At 47.8% G+C, this 25,031-nt stretch overlaps 1 protein-coding gene across 8 annotated transcripts in view; it reads left to right on the forward strand.

Annotated features, from left to right (window-relative positions):
- The window catches only part of ANO1 (anoctamin 1), a 187,579-nt gene that overhangs the window by 92,455 nt on the left and 70,093 nt on the right, over positions 1-25,031 (forward strand). For all 8 annotated transcript variants that reach the window (XM_072639405.1, XM_072639403.1, XM_072639404.1 and 5 more), the window contains exon 3: positions 15,188-15,502. In XM_072639405.1, the coding sequence (XP_072495506.1) occupies positions 15,188-15,502 (315 nt within the window). The remainder of the gene's footprint in view (positions 1-15,187; positions 15,503-25,031) is intronic.

The raw sequence follows: 25,031 nt of genomic DNA on the forward strand, positions 1-25,031 counted from the left end.
CTGGCAGGAACAGGTGCTTAATTGGTGTTTCCTGAACTGAATTCAGGAAATAAATGAGGTATAGCTTTAATTTAGATTTGATGAAGGAATTGAGATCTGCCCTCCCCCCCCCCCCCCCCCCCCCCCCCCCCCGCCCCGATTACATCGTCTAAGATCCCACCTTTTTTCTCCCAAATCCCTAGGGAGTGAAGGGTAAACTCTGAAACTGACCCAAAGGTCAAGCCAGCCAGTCCCCTGCCAGGAGCTGGAGCCAGCCCAGACACATTTCGTACATCTATCTTTTTATTAATATATCTTTCAAGGCTCCTTCTTTCAGTCTTTAAAAATTAAATACCCTGAAGTATATGATGTTCTCTCTCCCTCCCCCTTCCCTCTCATTCTCTCTGTGTTCTTTTCTCTCCTCTCTCTTCTTTGTCTCCCTTCTCATTTTCTTTCACTCTCCCTCCTTTTCTTTTCCTCTCTCTGTTCCTTTCTCTTCCTCATTTTCTCTCTACCCTTTTCCTTTCCTTTTTTCCTTCTCCCTCCCACACATTCTTCCTTCTCTCCCTCCTGCTCACTCTTCCTTCTCTCCCTCCTGCTCACTCTTTCTTCTCTCCATCCTGCTTATTCTTTCCTCTCTCCTTCCTGCTCAATCTTCCTTCTCTCCCTCCTGTTCACTCTTTCTTCTCTCCATCCTGCTCATTCGGTCTTCTCTCCCTCCTCCTTTTACTGAGACCATCTGTTAATGTGTCTCTTTGCTTTCCCAGTCCTTTACTTGCACTCACCCTCTCTCCCTGCCGGTCCTTTCCTCTCGCTGCTCACCCCGCTTCCACCAAGACCTTTCAGTCTGAGATGTGGATGGCCGCCTGGGATACAAGAGATTGTATAGTTTGTCTTCAGGTAGCCACTTTATCTTTTTGAAGTCTGGATTATCTCCTTTTTGCCTCCAGGCAAAGGGAGGGCCAGTTTCTTCAGTCTGTGAGTCTTGGGGGATTGCCATTTAGGTTCCTCCGGTGGGACCTTTGTGAGATCTCCCTACAAGCCATCTGTGCCTTCCAAATGGGGGGAGGGGCCACCCTTCCTCTAGGTATTTAACATTCCCCACATACCAGGGCAGGTGGGGGGAGTGGAACGGGAGTCGGAGTTTCTTAGCCCTAGATGTGGCTGTTACTTTCTCTTTCCATAGAGATAAGGCTCCCTACAGACTAAACCTGTGATTTCATTGGGAACTCCTAAGTGGGGAAACTTTCTCCCTTAGATCTGTCTAACCTCCACCTCTCTCTTGACTTCTGCTCTCACATTCTATTTCCTCTTGGTCACTTCCAACTCGGTGCCCTGAAAAAATCTTACTCAACAACTCCCAAATTGAGCTCATCTTTCCTCTACATCCTCCCTTCCTCACTTCCATATTACTGGTGAGGCTACAGCCAATCAGACAGCCAAGCCTGCCTCCTTGGTATTGTCCTCCACTCCTCTTTCTCACCTCCCACATCTAATCACTTGCCTAATCCTGTCATTTCTACCTTCCTATGCTTTGTCCAGCCCTGCTGCTGGCCTAATCACCTCACACCCAGGCTATTGCCAGGAGTGACCTCGGCTTCCTTGCTATTCCCCCAACGGTACCCTTGTCTCTCCATGGCAGACATTGCCACCACCACCCCCATCACCACCTCCCAGCTTCCTTCCAGGCTCTGCTAGTCTAACACCACCCCCACCCCCACCCCCAATCTCTCTGGACACCAATTACAGCCTTTCCTCTGTGGATTATCTGCCCTGTCTTGTTTGCACCCAGGGACTGGCTTTGCCTTTCCTTTGTATCCCCTTTGCTTAGGAACACCCAGAGTTTGAGTGACTTGCCAAGGGTCACACAGTCATGATGTCAGCCAGGATTTGAATTCAGGTCTTCCTGGTTTCACCTAGCTGCACTGCCTCTCTCTTCTATAATAATAATAGAAAACAGCATGCATTTCTTTAGCACTTGAGGAGTCATAGATCACTTCCTGTGCATAATCCCATTTGATCCTCCCAGTGTGAGGGAGCTCGCTCCTTCTGAGGGTGACTCACATGCTCCAATGACTTTGTGAGCTCCTTGACTCAGGAGTTCCCTGGGACCCTAGAGACTCCTTAGCCTGCCCATGGGGAGCCACCCTGGGGCATTCCTCCCCCTATCCCCCCAGCCATCCTGCGCTTCCCGTGCCTTTTGTTCCTATTACTCCTTCAGTTGCCTGCAGCTAGTTCACACCCACTCTAGTGTCTCTCCCATTTCCTGGTGGGGAGCCTGAGGCTGAGAAGTTAAGTGACTTGTTTAGGGTCACACAGCCTGGGGATATCAGGGACCATACTGGAGCCCTGGTCTTTACAAGTCAAGTTCAGGGCTTTGTCCATCAGGCTAACAATGCAAGCAGGTGCCAACATCTGATGGAAACCCTTTGGTACCTGCCAAGACAGCGGAGATCCATGTGCCTGAACACAGTCAGACTTCCTCCCCTTCCCATTCTCTCACTGGCATTCAGCTTCCTCAAGGGAAGGTCACCTCCTTCCACTATCTATTGCTTCTAACTCCCAGGCTAAGCTCTCAGAGCTGATTCTACTTCAGACCAGGGACAAAAGAGGTTTGTGGTGCTCTGGGGGAGCAGCTGGCCACAGAGCTCAGAGAGAGCTCGGCTTTCCTCTAGCTGGTTCCTATCAGTTTTTGCCTCCCTTGGGCAACCAAAGATGGGAGAGGCTCCCCATCCTATCCTCATCTATCTATCTGTGCCTCATATTCCCACATTTCTGGCAGAGTTACCCATCTGGCTGATGGAATTGGGGAAGTGGTCCTCTTGTGGTAGAGAAGCCCAGGAAGGACTGGTGGTTCCTTCTATTCTACTCCATCACTCATGGTTTTGCAGCAGGAAGACACCTCTGAGACCATCCCCTACCTGTCCTTGACCAGAAGTCTCTTAAGCATTGCCCTAAGGACTCATCCAGCTGCTGACCTGCAGTGAAAGGGGATGGACCTTGGATCTGTGTCCAGCCTTAACTTTTGTCTTTATCCAGTCTCAAATCTCAGGTCCCTGTGGTTCATCTTAGACTGAATAAGCTGGAAGCATCTTAAATTCAACCTGTCTAAAACAGAACTCAGGAGCTCCCTCCAGGCTCCTCCCTGTTTCTGAAGTTCCCTCTTACTGTGGAGGGTATGACCCTGTCCCAGTCATTGGGCCTCACAAACTTGGTGTCATCCTTCACACCTCACTGATACTTAACCTACACATGCCATCTGTTTCTCCCTTTGAACTATTCTTTACAGGAGTCCCTTGCATGATCCTGGTGCAGACTCTCATCACCTTGTACCCCGACTCTTGCAGTAGCAGCTGGGGGTGTGTGGCCACCCTGCTCCCACTCTCTCCCCACTGCATTCCTTCTTCCTCTCAGCCCCCAAAGGATCTTCCTAAAGTGTGAGGCTCATCATGTCATCCCCACCGCCAACTACTCGGTCAACTCCAGAATTCAATCTAAAACACACCTTACTCCCCCAGTTCTCTACAGTTCCATGATGGCCTCCTGATTCTCCTTCACACAAGACACTGTCTCTCAGCTTCTAGCATTTTCTCTGAATTTTCTCCATGTCTGGAATTCCCTCCTCATCACCACACACCCCCACCAGCTTGCCTGTCCCTTTTTGCCATCTCCCAGCTCCCTGCCCCCTCCCTGCCAAGGGTGCTGCCTTGCCCTCTGAGATTAACTTCCATCTACTCTATGTACCTTGTACTTATCTAGTTATTTCCAGACTGTGAGCTCCTTGAGAGTGGGGACTGTGTTTGCCTTTCTTTATACCTACCACATAGTCAGTACTTAAGAAGTACCTGCATTGACTGAGGCCACCTGCTCCATTTTCTTTGATAAAACCTAAATCTGCCTCTTTGTCTCCCCTCCCACTTACCCCATCCCTTCTGGTTCTGTCTTGGGAACCATGCAGAGCCAGCCTGCTTCCTCTAACCACCTGACTGCCCCAAGCTACTTGAAGACCCCTTTGACCCCAAGCTTCTTCTCTTCTGCAAATGAATCATCCCAGTTATTTCATTCATCCACTTATAGCCTGGCCCAAGGTCTCTGGGCATCCGGGTCACCTTCCTCCAGACCTTCCTCAGCTTCTCCTGGTTTTCTTGTTATTGTTAACAAGCATTTCTTAAGCTTAGCCCAGTGCTTCACACAGTAAGTTCTTATTAGTCAAGTGAACGAAGACAAGCAAGGAACTTAGAATGGAGCTGGGGGATATCGGAGGCATTTATGAAATAAATCCAAGGTGATTCAGGGAGCAGGTGGGGGATAATCTTGTGAAGGAAGCTGGGTATTCAAAGAGGAGGAGGTAAGTGGTCTAGATGAGGGGCAAAGGTGTGCACACAGCACAGGAGTACTAGCTCTGTGAAGGGAATCACATAGACTGGAAATGGAGGAAAGTTGCTTTCCATCCCCCCCCCCCCCCCCAATAGAGCTCTCTAAAAGCCATTGAGAGGCAGTTTCTTGTTTAATCCTTGAGAGGTAGCCCAAGGGCAGGTCTGGTTCAGCAATGATTCAGCAGAATCCCTCAGGCAGCCTTGATGAGAGTGGATTGAACTGGGGAAGGTGAGGGAGTGAGGGCGGATGTGGAAGTTAAAAAGACAATATCTTGCATCTGATTGGATATGGGGGAGTGGGTGAGAGTAAGTAAGTATTAAGCACCTACGGTATGCCAGTTACTGTGCTAAGCAGTAGCATAGACCGAGGGATGGAGAAGTCCTTGGCTCTCAGGGGCTCCCATTCTAATTTAGGAGAAAAATGATGGTGGCACCCACAAGATGCAGCAGACAGAATAGATGAGAAGTCATACCAGAGAGAAAGGCACCAACAGCTGGGGAAACCAAGGCAGGCCTCCTGCTGCACACAGTGATGCTTTAACTGAGTCATATTGAGTTTCAGATATCCTTAGGGACCCGTAGATCAAGATATCCAACAGGCAGCTCTTCCTAAAATATGGAACCCAAACTGAGCGTGGTGTTTTCATCATCATTCATTCATTTTCAGTCATGTCTGATTCTTTGTGACCCCATTTGGAGTTTTCTTGGCGCAAATACTGGAGTGATTTGCTATTTCCTTCTCCATTCATTTTATAGATGAAGAAACTGAGGCAAACAGTAAAATGACTTGCTCAGGGTTACACAGCTAGGAAGTGTCTGAGGTCAGATTTGAACCTGGGGAAGATGACTTCCTAACTCCAGGCATAGTGGATACAGTGCCACCTAGCTGCCCAAACATGACATGATTTTTTAAACTTTGTTTTTGCCTCCCTACTTAATAGTATTTTATTTTTTCCAACTACATGTAAAGATAGTTTTCAACATTCACTTTATAAGATTTTGAGTTCCAAATTTTTCTCCCTCCTTTCCCTCTTCCCCAAGTCAGGAAGCAATCTGTTTGATATAGGCTATTCACGTACAATCAAATTCAATATTTCCACATTAGCAAACATGAGATGATTGAGACATTGTTCATCTTACTGTATATGTTAGGAAACTGAGGATCACTCAGGGCAGCTTCCCTTTATGCTGGGACTCTTGATGTTTCATGACTGGCCTGGCTCCCAGTTTTCCCCATTCCCAGGCCTGGGCTCCATTCCCTGGACCACACTGCCACCAGTCTAAGCATGACCACTTTCTTTCCCATATCCATAGCTCTTCAGGGCTTGCAAATACTTTCTTCCCAACAAGCCTGGGAGGGAAACACTGGCCTTCATTGTGCAGATGAGGACACTGAGGCACAGAGAGGGGCAGGGTAGGGATTCAGGGTCACAAAGCCAGCAGGCTTTAAAGCCCAGCCCAGTTCATGTCCCTGTGGCTGCCTCTGATGCAGAGGTCAAGTATCCTTCTGAGCTTGTGGCCCCTTAGAACTGGGCTTCATCTCTCCTACAGGGATATATTCATTCACTCATTCCCTCACTCTCTTGCTCCACATGCCACCAGAAGGGGCTTGGACTAGATGGTGGAGTAGAGGTGCCCTGAGGGGACCAGCCCAGGCCTATAGGGCTTGAACATAGTAGGCCATTCATAAATGCTGGATCTTTGATGGCCTCCAGGGTCCCTTCCGAGAACATTCCAGGTCCCTTTCAATGACTGCCTCCTTTGCCTGAAGTCTTCCCAATGGGAGATACCAAGACAGCATTAACAGCTCTCTCCTTGTGCCCTGCTTCTAAATCTTAAGTTTCTGGGGGTATAGATGTAGAACAGGAAGGAACCTTTAAGGTCCCTCATTTCATCAGGGAGCACACGAAGGCCCAGACACAGGAAGGGCCTTAGCTACAGTCTCACAGGACGGTTTAGCAACAGCTAGATTCAAACCTTGGGGAGACTTTTGGCTCACAACCAGTGTTCTTTCCACTAGACCAGTAACAAAACAACTCAAGACAGGAACAGATTTAGGCCCAGTGCACAGTATTGGATTTGGAGTCAGAGGAGCTGGATTCCAATTCCAGCTCAGTCACATCTTCACCTGGTGGCTTGGTGGACTGAGCACTAGACTTAGTAGAATCATGAAGACTTGGGTTTGAATCCTCCACTTTCAAGCTTCTGAGCCTCTATTTCCTCAGCTGTATAATGGGAATCATAATAGCACTGTTCCTCTCAGGATTGCTGTAAAGATTCAATGAGATAAGCACCGAAAGTGTTTAGCAAACCTTGAAGAGATTGCGGTGGCTGTTATTACCTGGGAGCCTGGACACGGGACTTCCCCCACTTAGTCTGTAAAATGAGGAGACCAAACCAGGTCCTTCCAAAGCCCTCAACCTCTGACCTTCTTTCTGCACACAGTCAGCACAAACCTCGAGTATTTAAATAAGCCCAGGAAGGTAGGCTTGGACAGGAGCTGGGGTTTGAGGATAGCCCTGAAGGCAGGGCCAGGTAGACTTTAGTTAGAAGAGGGCAGGGTATTCCAAAGCCAAGGACCAGACGGAAGAGGTAAGGAGAAGCCCAACAGTCTTAAGGGACCAGCTTTCCTGGAGTTCTCAGTTGCCCTGGATTCAAAGTCCCAGCTCTGACACTTAGTAGCTGGGTGACAAGTTGTAGCTTTTCTGAGCCTCACCTTCCTCACCTATCAAATGGGTATAATAGCCCTTGCACTGTCCTATACTGAAAAGCTTTTGTGAAGGAGTTATAATGTGCTTTAGAAATGGGACACCTTGTGAGTGTTGACCCACAGTGGGACCTAAACCAGTTGGAGTCAGATTGCAGAGGGTCTAGGATGCTGGGCAAGAGAGTTTGGACACTGCCCCGCAGGCAGTTGGTCCCTTCATAGTTTGACTGTTTCCTGCAGACTGCTGGACACTAGGGAAGCCACGCCCTCTGGAAACCCAGTCCAGGCTTGGGAAAACAACTAATTCCCCAGGCATTTATTAACATGTTCATTGATAAGGCAATGGAAGCTAATTTCAGGTATGAGCACATGCTAAAATCTGGTGGGTCAAGGGAGGCTTGAGGCACTCTGGCCAGAGTGAAAGGGAGGGAGGGAGAGCAGCCCAGGTGTAACCCAGGGCCCCTGGCCCAAACTCGCTGTTGATTCGAAGCAGGGCCAATCTTAGGGGCATCCCCAAAGGCATGGCTTTCCTTGGCTCATTTTTGTCATCTTCTCCCAGAGTTACTTTTGAAAAATCTTAGACTATTGCTCATGTAGCTTAAACCTAGTTCTCCCAACAGGCGGGAGAAAATCCTCAGATCTGATATAAACACTCTAGGTAACCGATTATTAGGCTCAAATAGCCCAGGGGGATTGGCTTGTGAGCTGCATGCTAATAGAGGGAACAGCTAACGGACCTTTGAGCTGGAAATCAAGGAAGTGAAAAGTATTAAAGTGAAGGAAGGAAAAGTGAGAGCCAGCATTGTTGGAGCCAGGTTTGAAATGTCAGGCTGACTTTGCATTTTCTTCTAACAGCACTAGGGAAACACAGGGCGACTCTGAACCATGGAGGGTCACAGTCAGACCTGTGTCTTAAGGAGATGATTTTTCGAAACTGGGTGGAAGATGAATTGGAGAGGAGGCGCTATGTGAGAGGAGAGAAGGGCACTGGTTCCAGATTTGTTGTGGAGGGCAGGTCAGAATGAGAAGATGGATGTCTGTTGTAAGAAGGTCCCAAGGGGCTGAGACTGAAGACTGGGGGCTCATGTAAAGAAGTCTTTGAAACCAGCTGGGCCTGAACTAATACAGACCCATAGAGGTAGGGTTCCCCAGTGGATAGCACACTGGTTTTAGAGTCAGGGAGACCAGACTTGGAATCTTCCTGCCTCCAGCACTTAGGAGTACTGTGAAAATGAGCATTCTACCTGCCTGGAAGATGGGTATGATGGTGATTGTGGCAGCTCCTAAACAGAGGAGGTGACCGGATCCAGTGAGTTCTTATCTGTAAGCATCTTGTACTCACCTCAGTCCTAATTAGTGGAACTAGAAAGAAAAGGGATGACCAGACTGGGACTTTGAAGGGAGTGGCCCAGGAGACAAAAGTGACCTGAAGGTATTCCAGGAGGAGGTGAGAAGACTTTAGGCAAATTTCACAAATTCTGAGAGGCCAGAATGGGAGGGAGGCGCTATTATCCCCATTTGATAGATGGGAAAACTGAGGCAAACCGATTTGCCTAGAGCCAAAGGGCTAATAAGTACCTGCAGCAGGATTTACACCCAGGGCTTACTCTAACCTGTTTGTTAGGTTGTTTTGCTGTAAAGTAATCCATCTATCAGACACATTACAAGCATTTTGAAAAAGTGTTTACAGTGTGCCTGGTACTGTCCAAAGAAAGACAAAAACTCCATCTCCCTGCCGTCCACAAGCTCAAGCTTATAGTACAAAGGGAGAGACAATGTATCAATAGAAAAGAAGATAGAAGGGAGTCTGCAAGGGGGAGGAAGGCTCAAGTAACTGGGGCAGGCGTAGAGGGGTGAGACTTGAAAACCTTCCTTCAGAAGATGGGAGCTGCCAGGGAGAGCAAAGGGAAGTGAGGGGCTAGAGCATTCTTGACATGAGGGGCCACCACTGCAAAGGTAGGGAGATGGGAGATGACAGATGACAGATGACGTGTACTGTCAGGAACTCTGTGTCTTCAGAAATGAATGAATGAATGAGGGAACATGTATTGAGCACAATGCTACATGCCAAATATGGTGTCCCACATTCTGTGCCAGTGCAGGATTCAGCCTGGCAGCCTGCCTTTGGGGGCCCATTTCCAATCCTGGCCAATGGGGGCAGAGCTGTAACAGGTGGATGAGCCTTTTTCTACTTCCTGAAGCTGTATGAAGGTCCAGCCTCTGTGGTTCGGACTTTGTATCAAACCTTCCATGAATCTAAGCAGATATAACTACCCTAAGATACCCTCCTAATGCTGGTGCCTGGCATTTGTTCTTGGTGCCAGTGGAAGCTTGATAAGGCTGAGTCTTGGGCACTGTACTCAGAAGCGTCTCTTAAGCATTGCTTCTGGCCCCAGCTGAACCTCTAGTCAGTGCTCATCAGGACCACTGGAACCCTCTGGCTTCCATGGCCCAGGGTCTCCCATTTCCACACTCTCTTGTTCCAGTAGATTTCCTTGGAAAATATCCATGGAGGGAGTCAGGGGACTTGGGGTCAGGGAAGACCCAGGTCCCAATCCTGGGGCTGTCACTACCAAGTGACCCTGAACGAGTCATTTCACATCATAGGCTTAGAGCTGGAGAGGCCTTTAGGCCAAAGATGGCAAGGGTGGGGTGGAACCAGATTGGAACGTGGTCCAGAAACATTTCTCAAAATAAGAAAAAATGACAAAATAAATAAAAAGCCACATTTTAAAGCTAAGTCAACATAGAGCTCACAGGGATCCTGATGGATGACTTAGGGCCCCCATTTCTGTTTGAGCTTAACTGTCTAGTTCAGCCTCTCCACTTTACTGGGCAGGAAGTGGGGGTGGGGGTGGAGATAGAGAGGCATCAGAAGTTTGGAAATCTCATCGATTTTCCCTCCACACTGTCCCTGCATGCTTTCTCCTCTCCCCACTCCCAGTCAGCACCTCAGGCCAGGTCTCCTCACCCTCCACCTGGACCACTCCACTGGTCTTCTCATGAGGCCTTCCTTCCTCCAGGCTCTCCCCATTCCAATGCATCTTCCATACAGACACTAAAATAATTTCCCCAAAATAGGTCAAACCATACGACTGCCCTGCTTAAGAACCTTCCAGGGCTCCTTGTGAACTCTAGACCCAAGAGGAAACTCTTCTGTTTGTTTTCATTTGGTGAGGAGGCAATAGGAGGTTAAGTGTCTTGCCCAGGGTCACCAGCTAGTAGTAAGTGACTGAGGTTGAATTTGAACTCAGATCCTCCTGTTTCCATGGCTGGTGCACTATCCACTGTACCACCTAGCTACCCCCTGTTTGACTCTTACAGCCCTTCATGACTAAACTCCAGTTGGTCTTTCTAGGTTTGGGGCACATACTCTACATTCCAGCATACTGGACTCTTTGGAGAAGTCTCTGTCTTCATTATCTTCCACTTCTGTACCTTTGCCCAGATCATACTCCTTGCCTGGTGTGCCCTCCCTCTTCACTTCCCTGTGCTACAATCAGCTCTCTCTGAGGCCCAGCTCCCTCAATTAGGAACACTAACCTCAAAATGGCTTTGGTTGTGTTTTGTATATGTCGTGACTAATTTCTCTGGGTGCATTATTTCTTTCCAGAGAATGTAAACTCCTTGAGGAGTCTCCAGAGACTAGCACAGTGTTTGGCACATCCTTGGTGCTTAATAAATGGTTGTTGAATTTTGGACCCAGGGCAGGAAATCCTAGATCTTAAGTGGGAAGGAATCTCGGAAGCCATGATGAGGTAACTGGGGCCAGAGAGGAAGGTGTGCATGGTTCATGGATTTCAAGCTAGAATGGAACCCTGGAAGCACTGTACTCCAAGTCTTCATTTTATGGAGGAGTGTACTTAGCCCCAGAGATGGGAAGAGACATGCCCAACATCCCATAAAGAGTAAGGGTTAGAGCAAGCATTCAAACTCTACCTCTTGCTCCAAAATGAAGATTTTTCTTTTTCTTTCATCCCCATTAACCTTTCTAAACCTCAGTTTCTCTACCTGTAAAAGGGGGGAAATGATGAGACTACTTTTTGAAAGATTGCTGGGATGGCCAGTATCAGCATCTCTACTTGATAGATGTCACCCCAGCCCCAAGCCTCACCCTCCCTCCATCTTGGGTGGCTAGGATAACTTCCATCACTGGAATGCCCCATTCACATGGGTGAGATCAGGGGCCTGGGGCCCCACCAGGTTTGGGGGCCTGCTCTGTGCTCTGGTTTTCCCTCTGTGTAACTGAACTGACACTTGGCACATTCTCATTTGAGAATTCTGATGATCCTTTATTTATAGCCTTTGTCGAGTGGCATTTGTGGACTGAACACCAGCCTGGGTTCTAAGCAACGCATGGGCCGTTAGCAGAGACAGCCCCAGACTGAAATGAGCTATCCTTCTTGAAGATAGTCACCTACAAGTGGGACTGAATTCCCCCTAAGTCCCAGGGCTAGCCTCTGCTCCCCTGCACCAGCTAGGTTTCCCCCCCTCAATTTTCCTTTAAAATGACAGACTTCTGATGTGTTTCCCCTTTCTCCCCCTTGAATTCAATACAATTCAACACACTTATTGAATACCAACTATGTGACAATGCACTAAGCATCAAGATGCAGAGCCTGAAAAAAAAAGAAACAATGCCTACCCTCAGTGAACTCACATTGTACTGAGGGAAACAGTTGGTGGCCGATAAATAGAAAGTAGCATGGATGTGAAGGGAGAGAATATTAATAACTTAGGGAATCCCCCTTGTATGGGAGAGGGAGCCTCACTTGTGCCTGTTCCTTGTTTAGAATATACAATAATCAGAGGCAACTGGGTGGCATTAGGCAAAGAGCGCTGGGCCTGAAATCCAGCCTCAGACACATCTGCCTCAGTTTCCTCAACTGTAAATTGGCACTTACCTCCCAGGGTGGTTGTGAGGATCAAATGAGATTATATTTGTAAAAGTTCTTAACACAGTGCCTGCCACATGGTAGGCACTTAAGTCCTGTTTCCTCCCTTAAGGTCATCTTTGCCATGCAGTAGCTGCCTCTAAGGAGGAAAATCATCGTAAGTTTTCTTTATAATCAGCTACTTACCACTTGTATGACCTTGGTCAAGTCCCTTTCCTGATCTGGGTGCCATAGAAAAGACCTTTGTAGTCCTATTCCCCCATTTTGCAGATGAGGAAACTGAGGCCCAGAAGCTTAAAGTACTCACTCAAGGTCATCAAGGTAATGAGAAGCCAAGTCAGAATTTGAACCTAAGACCTATAGCCCCAAATCCAGAGCTATTTTCATTGCATCACATGACCTCAGGTGTAAATTGAGGGGATTGGACCACATAATATCCAAGGTCCCATCCAATTTTAGTTTCTGGAATTTTCACTCTGTAAATTTCCAGAACTTTGCATGAAATCAATTTTAATATTGATTTGTGCCTTGAACATGGGGTAGCTGGGTGGTAAAATGGATAGAACATTGGCCCTGGAGTCAGGAGGACCTGAGTTCAAAACTCAGCCTTGGACTTAGAACTAGGAGGACTTTTAGAAAGGATCTCTTCTAACTCAGGAGGGCAATGAAGAGATCCCTGAATTTCAAGTAAGCTGGTCTGTTGTTTGAATTCCCACTTTGTGACCTATGATGTGACCTTGAACGAGTCCCTTTCCATCTCTGTGCCAGAGTTTCTCTCTCTGTTAAAAAGAGACAAGCAGATGCTGGACAGTGTGATCCCTAAATCTTCCAACCTGAGCCTCAGGGCTGGAAGGGACTGACCAAGGTCACCCCAGGGAGGGATCATTGGGACCAATGCTCTGGGGCATCCATGGCAGGATCAGGCACCTGGTCTCCTAAAATGCCCGGTGACATTTTAAATCTGGGCAGAGCCTTGGAAAGCTGTCCTGGGGCACAAGTCTAGTTGGGAAAAAGCACCAGCTAAGCAGGAGTGGTGCCCAGCCCTCTGGCTTGACGCCATGCTGTGTGCATGAGGCAGCCAGCTGGCTGACTTCATCCTCCCTCTGGTTGATTCCTTCTCGGATGGTGCAGCATCTACCGGAGAGATAATCAGAGTGAGAAATGCCTGCACAGAATGATATTAATCCCAGGGTCAGGACAACAGCCCAGATGTCTTCAGAGAGAGAGCAGGCTGCTCTATATTAAGATTAATTAACCCACTCAGAGGAAAATTGAATGAGGCAGCAGTGAGCCATCTAAGCTAGCAATTAGAATAATTCCCAGTATAGCACTTTATATACCACCATCCCCCCAAAAATCACAAGCTATGACTCAGCACATCTGGGCAAGTGCATTTGGGGCTGGGAATCAGGAAGACAAGAGTTCAAATCCAACCTCAGTCATTTTCTAGTTGTATGACCTTGGGCAAGCCATTTCACTACTATGTGCCTCACTTTCCTCATCTGTAAAATAGGGATAATCATAGCTCCTCCTTTCCATGGTTGTGAAGATCAAGGGCTTTGCAAACTTGAAAGCCTTATAGAAAGTCTCACTTGAACTTCCTTCTCAGAATCCCTTTGGAGAACCAGAAAGGTAGGTTCAAAAGCAGCCTCCATCTTGGCTGGCCTTATGTCCTCTGTGTTCCACCCTGCTTTTTATACCCAGTGTTATATCATGATGCTCTTTGAGGCTCAGAATTCTTATTCTCCTCCTTGGCTTTCTCAGGAATCCAAAGCACGGGAGGGGCACTGTCCACCTAGCAGCTACAGAGCCCCACTGGAGCCCAAGTTACACCAGACCAATCACTTAATTCCCTAGGTCTGGTGAATGCCGCCTTCATGCCAGCTCCAGAATGTTGTCTGTCTGGTGGGCTCAGAACCTTCCTATTAAAAACCTGAGAACCCCTGACCAGCACCTCTTCTCCATTCTGCGGGCTGGTCAGTGGCTTTGGGCCAAAAGGGAAGAAGAGTCCGGCCAAGATGCGATGCCAGCTCACCTCATTTCCAGCCTGTCCCATGGTCTCTGTATTGTGTCACATAGACTGCTGCATTTAGTAAGCCCCTACTCTGTTCCAGGCCCATCAGTCAGAAAATCCTACTCTGTTCCAGGTGCTGACTAGGCTCTGGGGATCCAAGGTAGCCATGAAATGAGTTATTGCCCTTAGGGACTTTCCTTTTTCCAGGTCCTGGACCCCTTTAGCATTAGGGGTGGCCAAAGAGCAATCTTACCTTCCACTTTTCAGCTGAAAATTCATGGAGTATCTACTGTGGTTAATTCAGCAGCTACTCATCTGGCACTTGCTATGGGGCTGTCACTATACTAGGGGGACAGAAAAAAAATAGTCCTTGCCCTCCTAACTCTTAGATTCTGCTGCAGGGGGCAGTTGGCCCTAGGAAGGAAATATAAAAGAGCTTTGATCTCCCTATCTCATCCAGACTTGAAGTGAGGCAATCACTCATGGTCTTGATCCCACTACTGACTGATGTGGAAGCTTTGATCTGCCATGGCTGCAGCCTGGCCCAGTCATCTCAGCCCTCTGGTCTCTGGGGCTCACCAGATTGGTGCCCGACAGTGCAGACACCTGGTTGACCTTTGTTGTTGCTGAGTTGTTTCAGACATGTTCAACTCTTCATGACCCCATCTGGGGTTTTCTTGGAAGAGATACTGGAGCAGTTTACCATTTCTTTCTCCAGCTTGTTTTACAGATGAGAAAACTGAGGCAAAAAAGGGTTAAAGGATTTGCCCAGGTTTACACAGTTAGTAAGTGTCTCAGGTCAAATTTGAACTCCAGGCCCAGCACTCTACTTATGTAACAGTGTTTATATAAACTTCTACAATGTAACTATCTATATAAGCTGCTACAGTATAACAGTGTCCATATAAGCTTCTATAATGTAACTATATAAGCTGTTACAATGTAATTATCCAAGCAAGCTTCTGAAATGTAACTGTGGCTATATAAGTTGCTACAGTATAACAATGCCTACTAGGCTTCTCCAACGTTACTGTGTCTATATAAACTGCTACAATATGATCCCTTTATTGTTTTCTGTAGGAGATAGCGCTAAGAATGAGAAAACACAGCCTTTCCAGAATTTGCCTTCTGGGGTCTCATTTCCTGGTGCAGTGTTTCCTTTTAAATGATTGTAAAATACCATGACAAACAGCCTCTCTCTTTCCTTTCTCCCCAGCTGCTGAACTCACTGGCTGTAGACCCTGATGCCAACTGCAAGTATGGCCTCTATTTTCGAGATGGCCAGAGGAAAGTGGACTACATCCTTGTCTACAATTACAAGAGGACCTCAAGCCACAATATCCTGGCCCGAGTCCTCCACGTTGATCCCTCCCTGGGGTCCCAGAGCCTCAAGCAGGATCCTCTGCCTGGCAAGGACGGGTCCCTGGACACAGTCGAGACCGACCATCATGAATATGACAAGCGATCGCGCCGGGAGGAGTATGAGAGCAACCTCCTGGAGGCTGGCCTTGAGCTGGAGAAAGATGAAGATGTAATTATCACTTCCATCAATCAGTGTACCCGGTGGGAGTCGGGGCCTGAGGGGGAGGGGGAGGCTGGAGTTGGACTGCTGGGAAGCCCTGTTGATAGAGTTGAGTTTTAGTTTTAGATGAGGAGGGTGGGGAAGATTTCATTTTTTTGCTATTAACATCTCACTTGGTCCCTGGGTGCCCAGATATTCCCAGGGCAATGTCAAAGGCACACACCCTCCTCTGAGAACTGAACATATCCATCCTCCTTCCACGTCTACTTTCAGACCAAGCACAGTCAGCCAGCCACTTTCTTCTTACTAACCCTAAAACAACCTTTCTATGGCACAAGTTCTAATATTCCCCCCTTTTGTCATAGCCCTGCCTAATTAAAGGAGCAGGCAACAGCCTTGAGGCATTAGCAGCTGCTAGAGGGAAGGGAGAGAGTCAAGGGGCTAGGTGTTCTGCCTTTAGCTTGCTGAGTGAGGCAGTTCCCTTCACCTGGTCATGGGGTCGCTGAAAAATGGGAATGATATCCCCAGCCAAGGTTGTGAGGTTGTGAGAATAAGCAGCTGAAGAAAAATGCTATACAGAGAAAGCAGCGGGGAGACTAGGGACTTCTGGGAGATTGGCTTCAGGTTCAAACCCACTTCCTATTTAGCTGGAAAAAAAGAATGAATCCCTTTTAATTCAACAAATATTTTATTAATTACGTAGGAGAGTGACACAGTCGAAAGATAGTTTTGATAGCTGTAGGGAGGCAGGATTGGGAAGGTGCCAGTCTGGAAGCAGGGAAGTCACTTAAGAGGCCATTGCTGTAGGCTAGGTGAGAAGGGATGAGGCTGCCATATGAAAGGAAAGCTGAGCAATTGGACTAGAGGAGGAATTGACAAGACTGTGCAACTGATTAAGAATGAGGAGGGAGAGGAGACCTCAGGGGCTCAAACCCAGCCTGGGAGGATGTGGGGGGAGTGGCTAGACAGTGACCATTGGATGTGGAAAAACACCCTTCCCTAACTGAGGAAGCACATTCTGGTACATTGGGGAGCCCTCATGGGGCCCTTATTGTTAGTCACCCAGAGCACAGATCTCACTTCTGTGAAACCCCGACAAAGGCATTTATTGACTCCCAGGCATTAGATGGAGGCTTGCTCAATCAATGTTTACCTGCTAGGAAACTGGATCTTAATGTTGAGCAAATAAGGAACTCCTGTCTGGATGAGCAGTTGCCTCTGGGAGGAATTGGTTATCTGGAAATCCAGCACAAAGCCCTGAAGGAAGCATTGCCTGGGGATCTTCAGCAGACAGTCCACCAATGGAAGAGCCCCAGATTCTGAGGCAGGCTCCAAGTCCCCAAAGGACACATTCCCTTTTTGGAAAGAGATTGGGAAGTAGAGATTGGCTGTGCCTTCTATATCCATTGTGGAACCTTGTAGGAATGGGAGGGAGCTCAGAGACCTCTGCTTCCATTTGGGCCTGAGCTAGAAAGCCTTCAGGGCACTAGCACAAGCTTCCATCCAGAGAAAGTCACTAAGCCCTTGCTGGAAGACCACCAGGAGAGAACTTGTTTTCCTCCTCTCTGAGGTGGCCTCTTCATTCTGGGACAGCTCTCATAGGAAAGAAGCTTTTCAAATCTGAATTGTTCTCTCTATAGTCCCCCCCCTTCTACTTCTGCCTTAAGGGAGGTTAGCAGCCATTCTTATTAGTTCCCAGAACTGAATCTCCCTTTCAGATTGAGAGCACCTACTATGTTCCAGCCACTGTGCTAGGCACTGGTGATGAAAAGAGAAACCATGAGACAGTCCCTGTCCTGAGGAAGCTCATGTTCTGCTGGGGGGTGGGGGGAGGGCACACAACATACTCCTAGTTATACAGCAGAGGATATAGACAAAGTAAGCACACATCTACGTCCAGGGAAGATCCCAAGGAAATTGGAAAGATAATGGTTGGAAGAGAATCAAGGAAATGAAGACAGCTTCGATGTGGGAGGTGGCATTTGAGCTAGGAATTCATAAGGGCATGGGCAACAACCTGGGCAAAAACCCAGTGGTAGGAAATGAAATTCTTTATACAGGGAATGGCAACGCAATCAATTGATCTAGACCACAGAACTTGGGGGGGGGGGGGAGGCATGTTATTCCCCTCAAAATACAGGCTAGAGCAATTAGTATTTGATTTTGGAGGCAGTGGAAAAACAAAATGTTCTTGAGAACAGGATTGGCTTAGACCAACTCTATGGAAAATAGTTGAACATAGGGAGAAGCTGGAGGCAAGGAGAGCAATGAGGAGGCCATTGGAGTAGTTTAGGCAAAGGTGATGAGGGTCTGGATTAGGGTGATGGTGTGATTCAAGAGAAAGGGATTGGACATGAGGGCTATTGAGGTAGAACCAGCAAGACTTGGAGAAGGATTGGATATTGGGGAGGAAGGCGGGTTTGGCACATAGATGGCAACCATGGTTGAGTGGTAGAATATGTCATGTTGATAGAAAACAGAAGTCAGGAGCAAGGCTGGGTTTGGGATGAATGGAGATAAGGCAGGTTGAATAGATGCCCATGGGTCATCCAGGAAGAGATGGCCAGCAGACAGTGGGAACCACTTGACTGAAGCTCAGGAAAGACACCAGGGCTGGACATAGTGATATGATGATTGTTTGATTAGCTTGGCACTGGGCCACCTGAGAAGAGACAAAGGGCTCATTGTTGCTGGCTCCTTGGGAACTCCATTCCTTCCAATGGACTGAAAGGCTTTTCTCTGCCAAAATACTGCTGCTCTGCAAACTTTCTTCAGGCTGTTGGAGAACAAGGGCTGAGAAGGTTTGGGGGAAACTCAGTTTGGTAGCAGCAATTTTGTGCTGAGTACTATAGTTATTGGCGTAGATCTCTGGAATCATCAAACATGACCAAGGATGTGACTCTAGGTGTGCACACACACCTTGGCAATCAGCCTCCACCCACCACCACCACTGCCCCTCAGAAGTTCTAAATAAGATCCTAAAATGGGCATGCCCCTGAGAGAGAGGAGTTCAAGGCAGAGCATTATTTCCATTCCAAATAAATGAATGCATTTTTTCAGGGATTGCCCCTTAAAGGTTGCCTAGTGGCCACTTCGATGGACATCTCTCCTGGATGTGTATGGAAGCATCACTTTGGATATTAAAAGTGATCAGATACTTTAATGCCCTAGACACCTAATCTAGTGTGCATGATGCAGCATGTTCAGGGAGGGCCTTTGTCAAGATTCAAGGTCAGTTATCCTGTGCCCCAATGGAACTTCACCCCCAGAGGTGGATCTGTTGTACAGAGCAAGACACAGCTGCCATCTGTACAACCAAACATAAAGATGAAAACAAAACCAGATCAGAGTCTACTAAAAGGCTGCCTGAATGATGGGAAATATGTGAGGGGTGTGGGAGCTAGAGCCAGGGTGATTACCAGGAATGGCTACTCTCTGATCCATTTCAAAGGGGAGAGAGGAACTGGCATCTGTTGGGTCCTTTGGAGAAAAGGCTAGATACTAGATATTAGGCTAGATATTAGATACTTACATTCTAATCTCTTTTCAAGAGATGGACAGAGAAAGGAGTGAATAAAAGAAGAAGAAATAGAAATTAGAGTAAAACAAAATAAAACAAAAAACCCAACCCAACAGTCAGAATCCACCCAGGTGGGATTGTATTACCCTTGAGGGAGCTTTGCCCATGGCCTGCAGATTGGCCCTCTTCTGTTGAGCCTAGAGAAAGTAGGGGTGACTTATTGCTTCCTCCCCTCAGCCCTTACAACTTGACTGAGCATCATGGGAATTTTCCCAGAGTTTCAGAAAGGTCACCCAGCTCTGAGTAAAAGAGAGCTGGGCCTTCTTCAGTAATCCCGTAGCTCTGTGGGTGCAGAGTTTCCCCTATGCACATTTGATGTCTTGCATGGATGGGAAAGGTACACGATGATTGAGGACCCTCTTGGCCCCCCAAATTAGGCAGGGTGGGCTTCCTTAAGGTTGTCTGGTGCCTTTGGTGAATGTTGCTGTAGAAAGAATCTTAGCCTTCCATATATATAGATATATAGATATAGATATGTATATGTATATATGTATATATATATATAATCCCTAGCCTTCCATCTGTATATTTGTTACTCCCTAGGCCCGTGTGAGTTCATTGGCTAATATCTGAGAGGACTGGGGTAGCTAGGTGGTGCAGTGGATAGAGCACCAGTGCAGGAGTCAGGAGGACCTGAGTTCACATCTCACTTCAGACACTTGACACTCACTAGCTTTGTGACCTTGGGCAAGTCACTTAACCCCAATTGCCTCATCCTAGGTCATCTCCAGTTATTCTGGTGAATATCTGGTCACTGGACTCAGATGGCTCTGGAGGAGAAGTGAGGTTGGTGACCTGCACAGCCCTCCCTCACTCAAAACAAAGTCAAGTGCAAGTCATGTCATTATTTCTCTGATGGCATGGTCTTCTTTGGCAACAAAGGACGAACACACATCTGAGAGGACTGGCACTGGAAGGATCCTCATAAGGACTCCAGGGCAGCAGGCTCCAAGCTCCATTTTACACAAGAGGAAGTTGAGGTTCCAAAAGGTCCCATTTTTTTTTTGTAGTACCACCCAGTTGGGAAAGGCTCAAGGCAGACTCTGCCCCTGGTCTCTGGATTCCACTTCTAGCCATCCTGAATTACCACATAAAATCAGAAAGGTTTGTGATTAGAATTGTTTACCCAAGAGTGGTACTGACTTGGACTTGAGCCATCCTTGTGGAGAGGTATGGTATCACATAGACAAGGAGGTCACTTCCAGGGACAGCTATGGAGATGACCTTTTTTATGTAAGTGCGTGAATTCTGAATACCAGAAATTTCAGTGGCCTCAGAAGTTGTTTGGAGACACCTGTGTTACAGTGGTGGTTCCATGCCTCCAGGGTCTGGTCCCCTACATGCAACATGACCTTTGTCACAATGACTCCCTTGTGACTGTTGGGACAAATCTGATGAATACAACAAAGGGAATCATCAGATCAATGACAAGGGACGTTGGTGCCCCCTAGAATAGGAGCAGCACTTGTGACTTTGGCCATCCTCACTGGTGGGTGAGCCAACTGAGCAGAGCTACCAGGTCCGTAAAGAAAAGGGACTACAGTCAAATTCATCAAACTTTTTATTAAGTACCTGCTGTATGCAAAGCTTGATGCTGTACATTAATGGGAGGATAGAAATAAAAACTTTCTTCTCCCTGCCCTTGCAGTTGACAGCATGAAAAGTTAGGCAAGCTGACCAAATGTTTGAGGTGCCAAATACCTTCAGGAGGCTGAGATCCCAGCTCCTGGAGGTTGAGCTAGGAGGAACCACAAGGTCCACGTAGCACGGTATCCTTATGTTATGTACAAGGACACAAGATACTGGTGTTCTGTGTCTGGGCAGTCCATCATGATTGCATCCAAAGACCTTCAGTTGCTGAAGTGCTTGGAGGCCTTAAGCCCCCAGCAATGGGGTTCCATGAGTGAAAATATGGATGCACTCCACCACCCACATATCTTTTCCTGTCTAAAACTCACATTTTTTGAAACTGAGCCATATAGGATACTGGATGTTTATATTAGAGGAGTGATTTATTTTTAGAAAGTGCCAAATACTCTAGACCCAAAATAGCTGGACTCTGTGCCCTTGGAGGCTGGCCTTTTAGGGGGAGAGGAAGCACACCCTGTCCCAGTGCTGAACTCAGAGAGACCCTATTAAAGGCACGACCATTAAAGCTGGTCAGACTATGTGGAGTGTGAGTTATCTGAATAGAAGCATTCCCTACCTGTAATTCTGGATGCTCGTTTCCAGGATCCAGGAACTTCAGGATTATCCTAGAGTTTTATCTCCCTCTCGGTCCTGACTCTGTGGATGCTCCTGCTTTGGAGAAAGGTGGCTGGCCCTGGTGGAGAAGGCAGGAAGGCTCTTTTATAGGCCTCTGAGTGACTTCTCTGGTCCAATTGGCTGATCCTTGGTGCTGTTGGAGGGATACAGAGGGGCCGATGCCTACTGACTCAGCAGAAGCAGAGGAAGCTAAGAATAGGGAAACGTCTCCCTGCACATAGGTCAACAGATAAGGAAACAGGCTTGGTGGTAAATGCCACATTTGAACCTGGAATGGGGACTGGCTGGCAGTGAGAAGGCTGGTACATCCCACTCCCTAAGGCAAGGCAGCTAGGAGGCATCGTGGAGCAGGGAAAGGATTGGGAGGCAGAGAAGACCAGTAAATCCAGCCTTGAATATTTACAAACCATGTGACACAGGATAAGTCACTTCTTGCCTCAGTTTCCTTGTCTCTTTGGCAGCCTAGGCAGGGCTCCATGATGCTCTCATGCCTGTGTTTCCATTAAGAAAGAGCCATTCCTTTGGATGTGAAGGACATCTTTGAATTCCTTAGATCAATGTAGATGTCCCTAGAGGGGATGGTGGTGGTGGTGATCTGACTTAACAGCTGAGTGGGAATTCTTTGTTAGCTCCAAAACGAATCACAGGAAAAATGTGGGAATCCCAAACAGTGGGAAAGAGAGGGGACAAACATTTCTTAAGTGACTACCATGTGCCAGGCAGTGTGCTGCATGTTTTGCAAATATTATCTCATTTAAAAAAACAATAGGAGGTGACTGAGTGTCTTAGTGGCCCCTAAGTTCAATTTGAATCAGCAGTGTGGCTCATTATGGGCTGAGACCTTAAGAAGGGGTAGAGTATCCAGGACTAAGGAGGGGACTGATACACTGGCCTCTCCCTTGGCCTAGTTACTCCTGGAGTGATGTGTGTCTTCCACTGTTTAGAAGGAATGTTGATAAACTAGCCATTATCCAGAGGCTGCTGACAACACAGGCAAGAGAAGGGCTTACTGCACCAGGATCAGGGAGGAAGCTGAAGGTGGTGTGTGTGTGTGTGTGTGTGTGTGTGTGTGTGTGTGTGTGTGTGTGTGTGTGTGTGTGTATGTGTATGTGATGGCTGTGTTCAAGGATCTGCAGGATTGGGTTTGGGTTAGGGATTAGATCTGATCCTAGAAGACAGAACTAGAAGAGTGGGTGGCATCTAGCAGGAGGCCCATTTAGGCCTGACCACAAGAACTACTGCCCAAGTAGACTGGGCTGTGGCTGATGAACTTTAAGCAAAGATTTGGTGACCACTGGTTGGCTTTGTTAGGTGGGTTCTCTGTCCTGGGCTGCATTTGCCTCAAGGCCCCCTCACCCTCTTCCCCACCTCACACCTTTAATTTCCTGCTTCCTGGAGGCTGAACCAGGAGGGGGCAAGTGTGCCAAGGGCCGCCTTCACAGCTTTCCAGGTTGGCCTGGGGCCATCCTTGAATAAGGGACCCCCTCCAGCCTCAGTCCTGGGGGGGGGGGATGCCCAGTTGTCCAGGTGGCAGAGTTTGGATGGAGGCAGGTGGCTGCTCTGTGACCTAGGAAAAGAGAAGACTCAATGTTTCTAGAGCTCATCTGGGGTTAGAAATTCTTCTCTCAACACCCTTGTGAGGTAGGGAAAGTGTCCTTAATTTCATTTGAAACATGAGGAAATGGAGGCCCAGAAACCAGAGGTTACTTGTTCTGGCTCACATAGCTGGCAGGGAGAGGTCTTAACAGAACTCTTCTGATGCTGCCTCCCCCCACACCAGCAGCCCATCTCTGTCTGTGGTCATGACCTCATCACTGTTTGCTCCCCCAGGTCTGAGCTTTTAACGATTCTGGTGACTGGATACCCCTCCTCAGGTAGCAAAGTAACTACAGAAAGGAGGGAACCCCCCCTCAAAGCTGGCCCCTGCCTCTCCCTGCTGCTCTATCACTGTATCCCACCAGCCTTGGTCCCTGAAACTACTCCTTTGCCCAAGGCCTTCCTATTTCCTGAGCCCCCAGTACACACCTGCAGAAATGGTGACCAAATCCTCCTCTTTACTGGAGGAGTCAAACTCACTGGAAAGAACCTGATCCCAGGGTGGTTTCTGTTTTCTAAGTGGGTATCCCAGCCCCCAGAAGCCGAACTTGTCATGAAGCCCATGAGGCCAAACTTGGAATGGTCCCTGGAATGGAGCCCAGGGCATGCTGGGCATCGCACCCACCAGAGTGGCTGGCATGGTGCCTGGTACCCCATGGGCCCTGGGTCACTGGTTGTGGAATGTTTATTGGCCCATGTGGAATTGAGGCAAGAGAGAAAGCACATCAAGGCTTCTGGCTGCCCACTACCCAGAGTGCTCAGTGGCCCCCCGAGAGGGCCAGCTTCCAATTGGGAATTCTTCCTCACTCTCCAAGAGGTGGAAGCTGGCCTGGCTAGGATCAGGAGAGGCAGCACAGGCTAATGGATAGAGGGGAGAGCCTCGAATCCACAAGACCTGGGTTCAAGTACCACACACTGGGTGACTTCACTACTCTAGTCCTCAGGCAGCTAACTCCTTAGGACTCTTCCAGCTCCTAGAAGGATTTGTTTGACATTTGTGGTTTGCAATAAATAGAGTTCTGGGCCTTGAATCAGCAAGACAGTAACAGTGTGCCCCTAGGCAAGTCATTCAACCTCTGTCTGTCTCAGTTTCTTCATCTGTCAAATGGAGATCATAATCACACCTACCTCCTGGGCTGTTGTGAGGATCAAATGAGGTCACAGTTACAAAATGCCTGACCTGGAGTGAGTGCTATATAGATGTGAATTTCTTGTAGGAATTCCAGCACCTGGAGTTTTTCTCGTGATGAAACAATTCTAGTTAGACACTTTATGTCTTCATGTGGACTTGGGGTTAGAGAGAATTGAGGTTCAGATTCTGCCATACAACTGTAAGGTTTCATGCTTTATAAATTTTATGCTAAATCCCACCTGGGACATTCACTCTTTCCTGAGAGGCAGAATCCGAGGAGACTCATTTTCCTCATCTTTAAAATGGGGCCAATAATGGGCAGCTACAGGTTACCCTGGGCCTGGAGTCAGGAAAACCTGAGTTCAAACGTGGTCTCAGATATTTCCTAGCTGTGTGACCCTGGGCAAGTCACTTACTCTGTTTGCCTCAGTTTCCTCATTTGCAAAATGACCTGGAGAAGGAAATGGCCAAGCACTCCAATATTTTTTGCCAAGAATACCCCAAAATGGGGTCACAGAGAGTCAGACAAAACTGAAAAGTCTGAACATCAAGCATAGAAACCTTTATATTTACCTTGTGATTAAGATCAGATGAGAATACCATCTAAGGAGCAGCCCTTGGGAGGATGTTTTTCCCTTCCCTCTCTCATGAGGTTTGGAGCAACTCAGAAAACATTTATGAAGCACCTACTGTGTGTATGGAACCATTGTCATGGGTTTCTTCCCTGAATGACAGGAACACTGAGCTACTAGGGACCTTCTCCTAGGTCATTTGGTTTGCCCTCTCCTGAGCAGGAATCCCCTTTCCAGCATCCCTACCAGGTGCTCATCTGACTGCTGTTCAAAGGGGCCATCCCAGGACTCCCAAGGCGGCCTTTGTCTCTGGACAGCTGGAGAGTTTTCTGGAGGGTAAATGAGTCTTTCCCTATTCTCCCCTTTGCTGCTGGACAGATCAGCTCCCTTTCC

The sequence above is a fragment of the Notamacropus eugenii genome, chromosome 2 (assembly GCF_028372415.1).
Source record: "Notamacropus eugenii isolate mMacEug1 chromosome 2, mMacEug1.pri_v2, whole genome shotgun sequence".
Classification (NCBI taxonomy): domain Eukaryota; kingdom Metazoa; phylum Chordata; class Mammalia; order Diprotodontia; family Macropodidae; genus Notamacropus; species Notamacropus eugenii.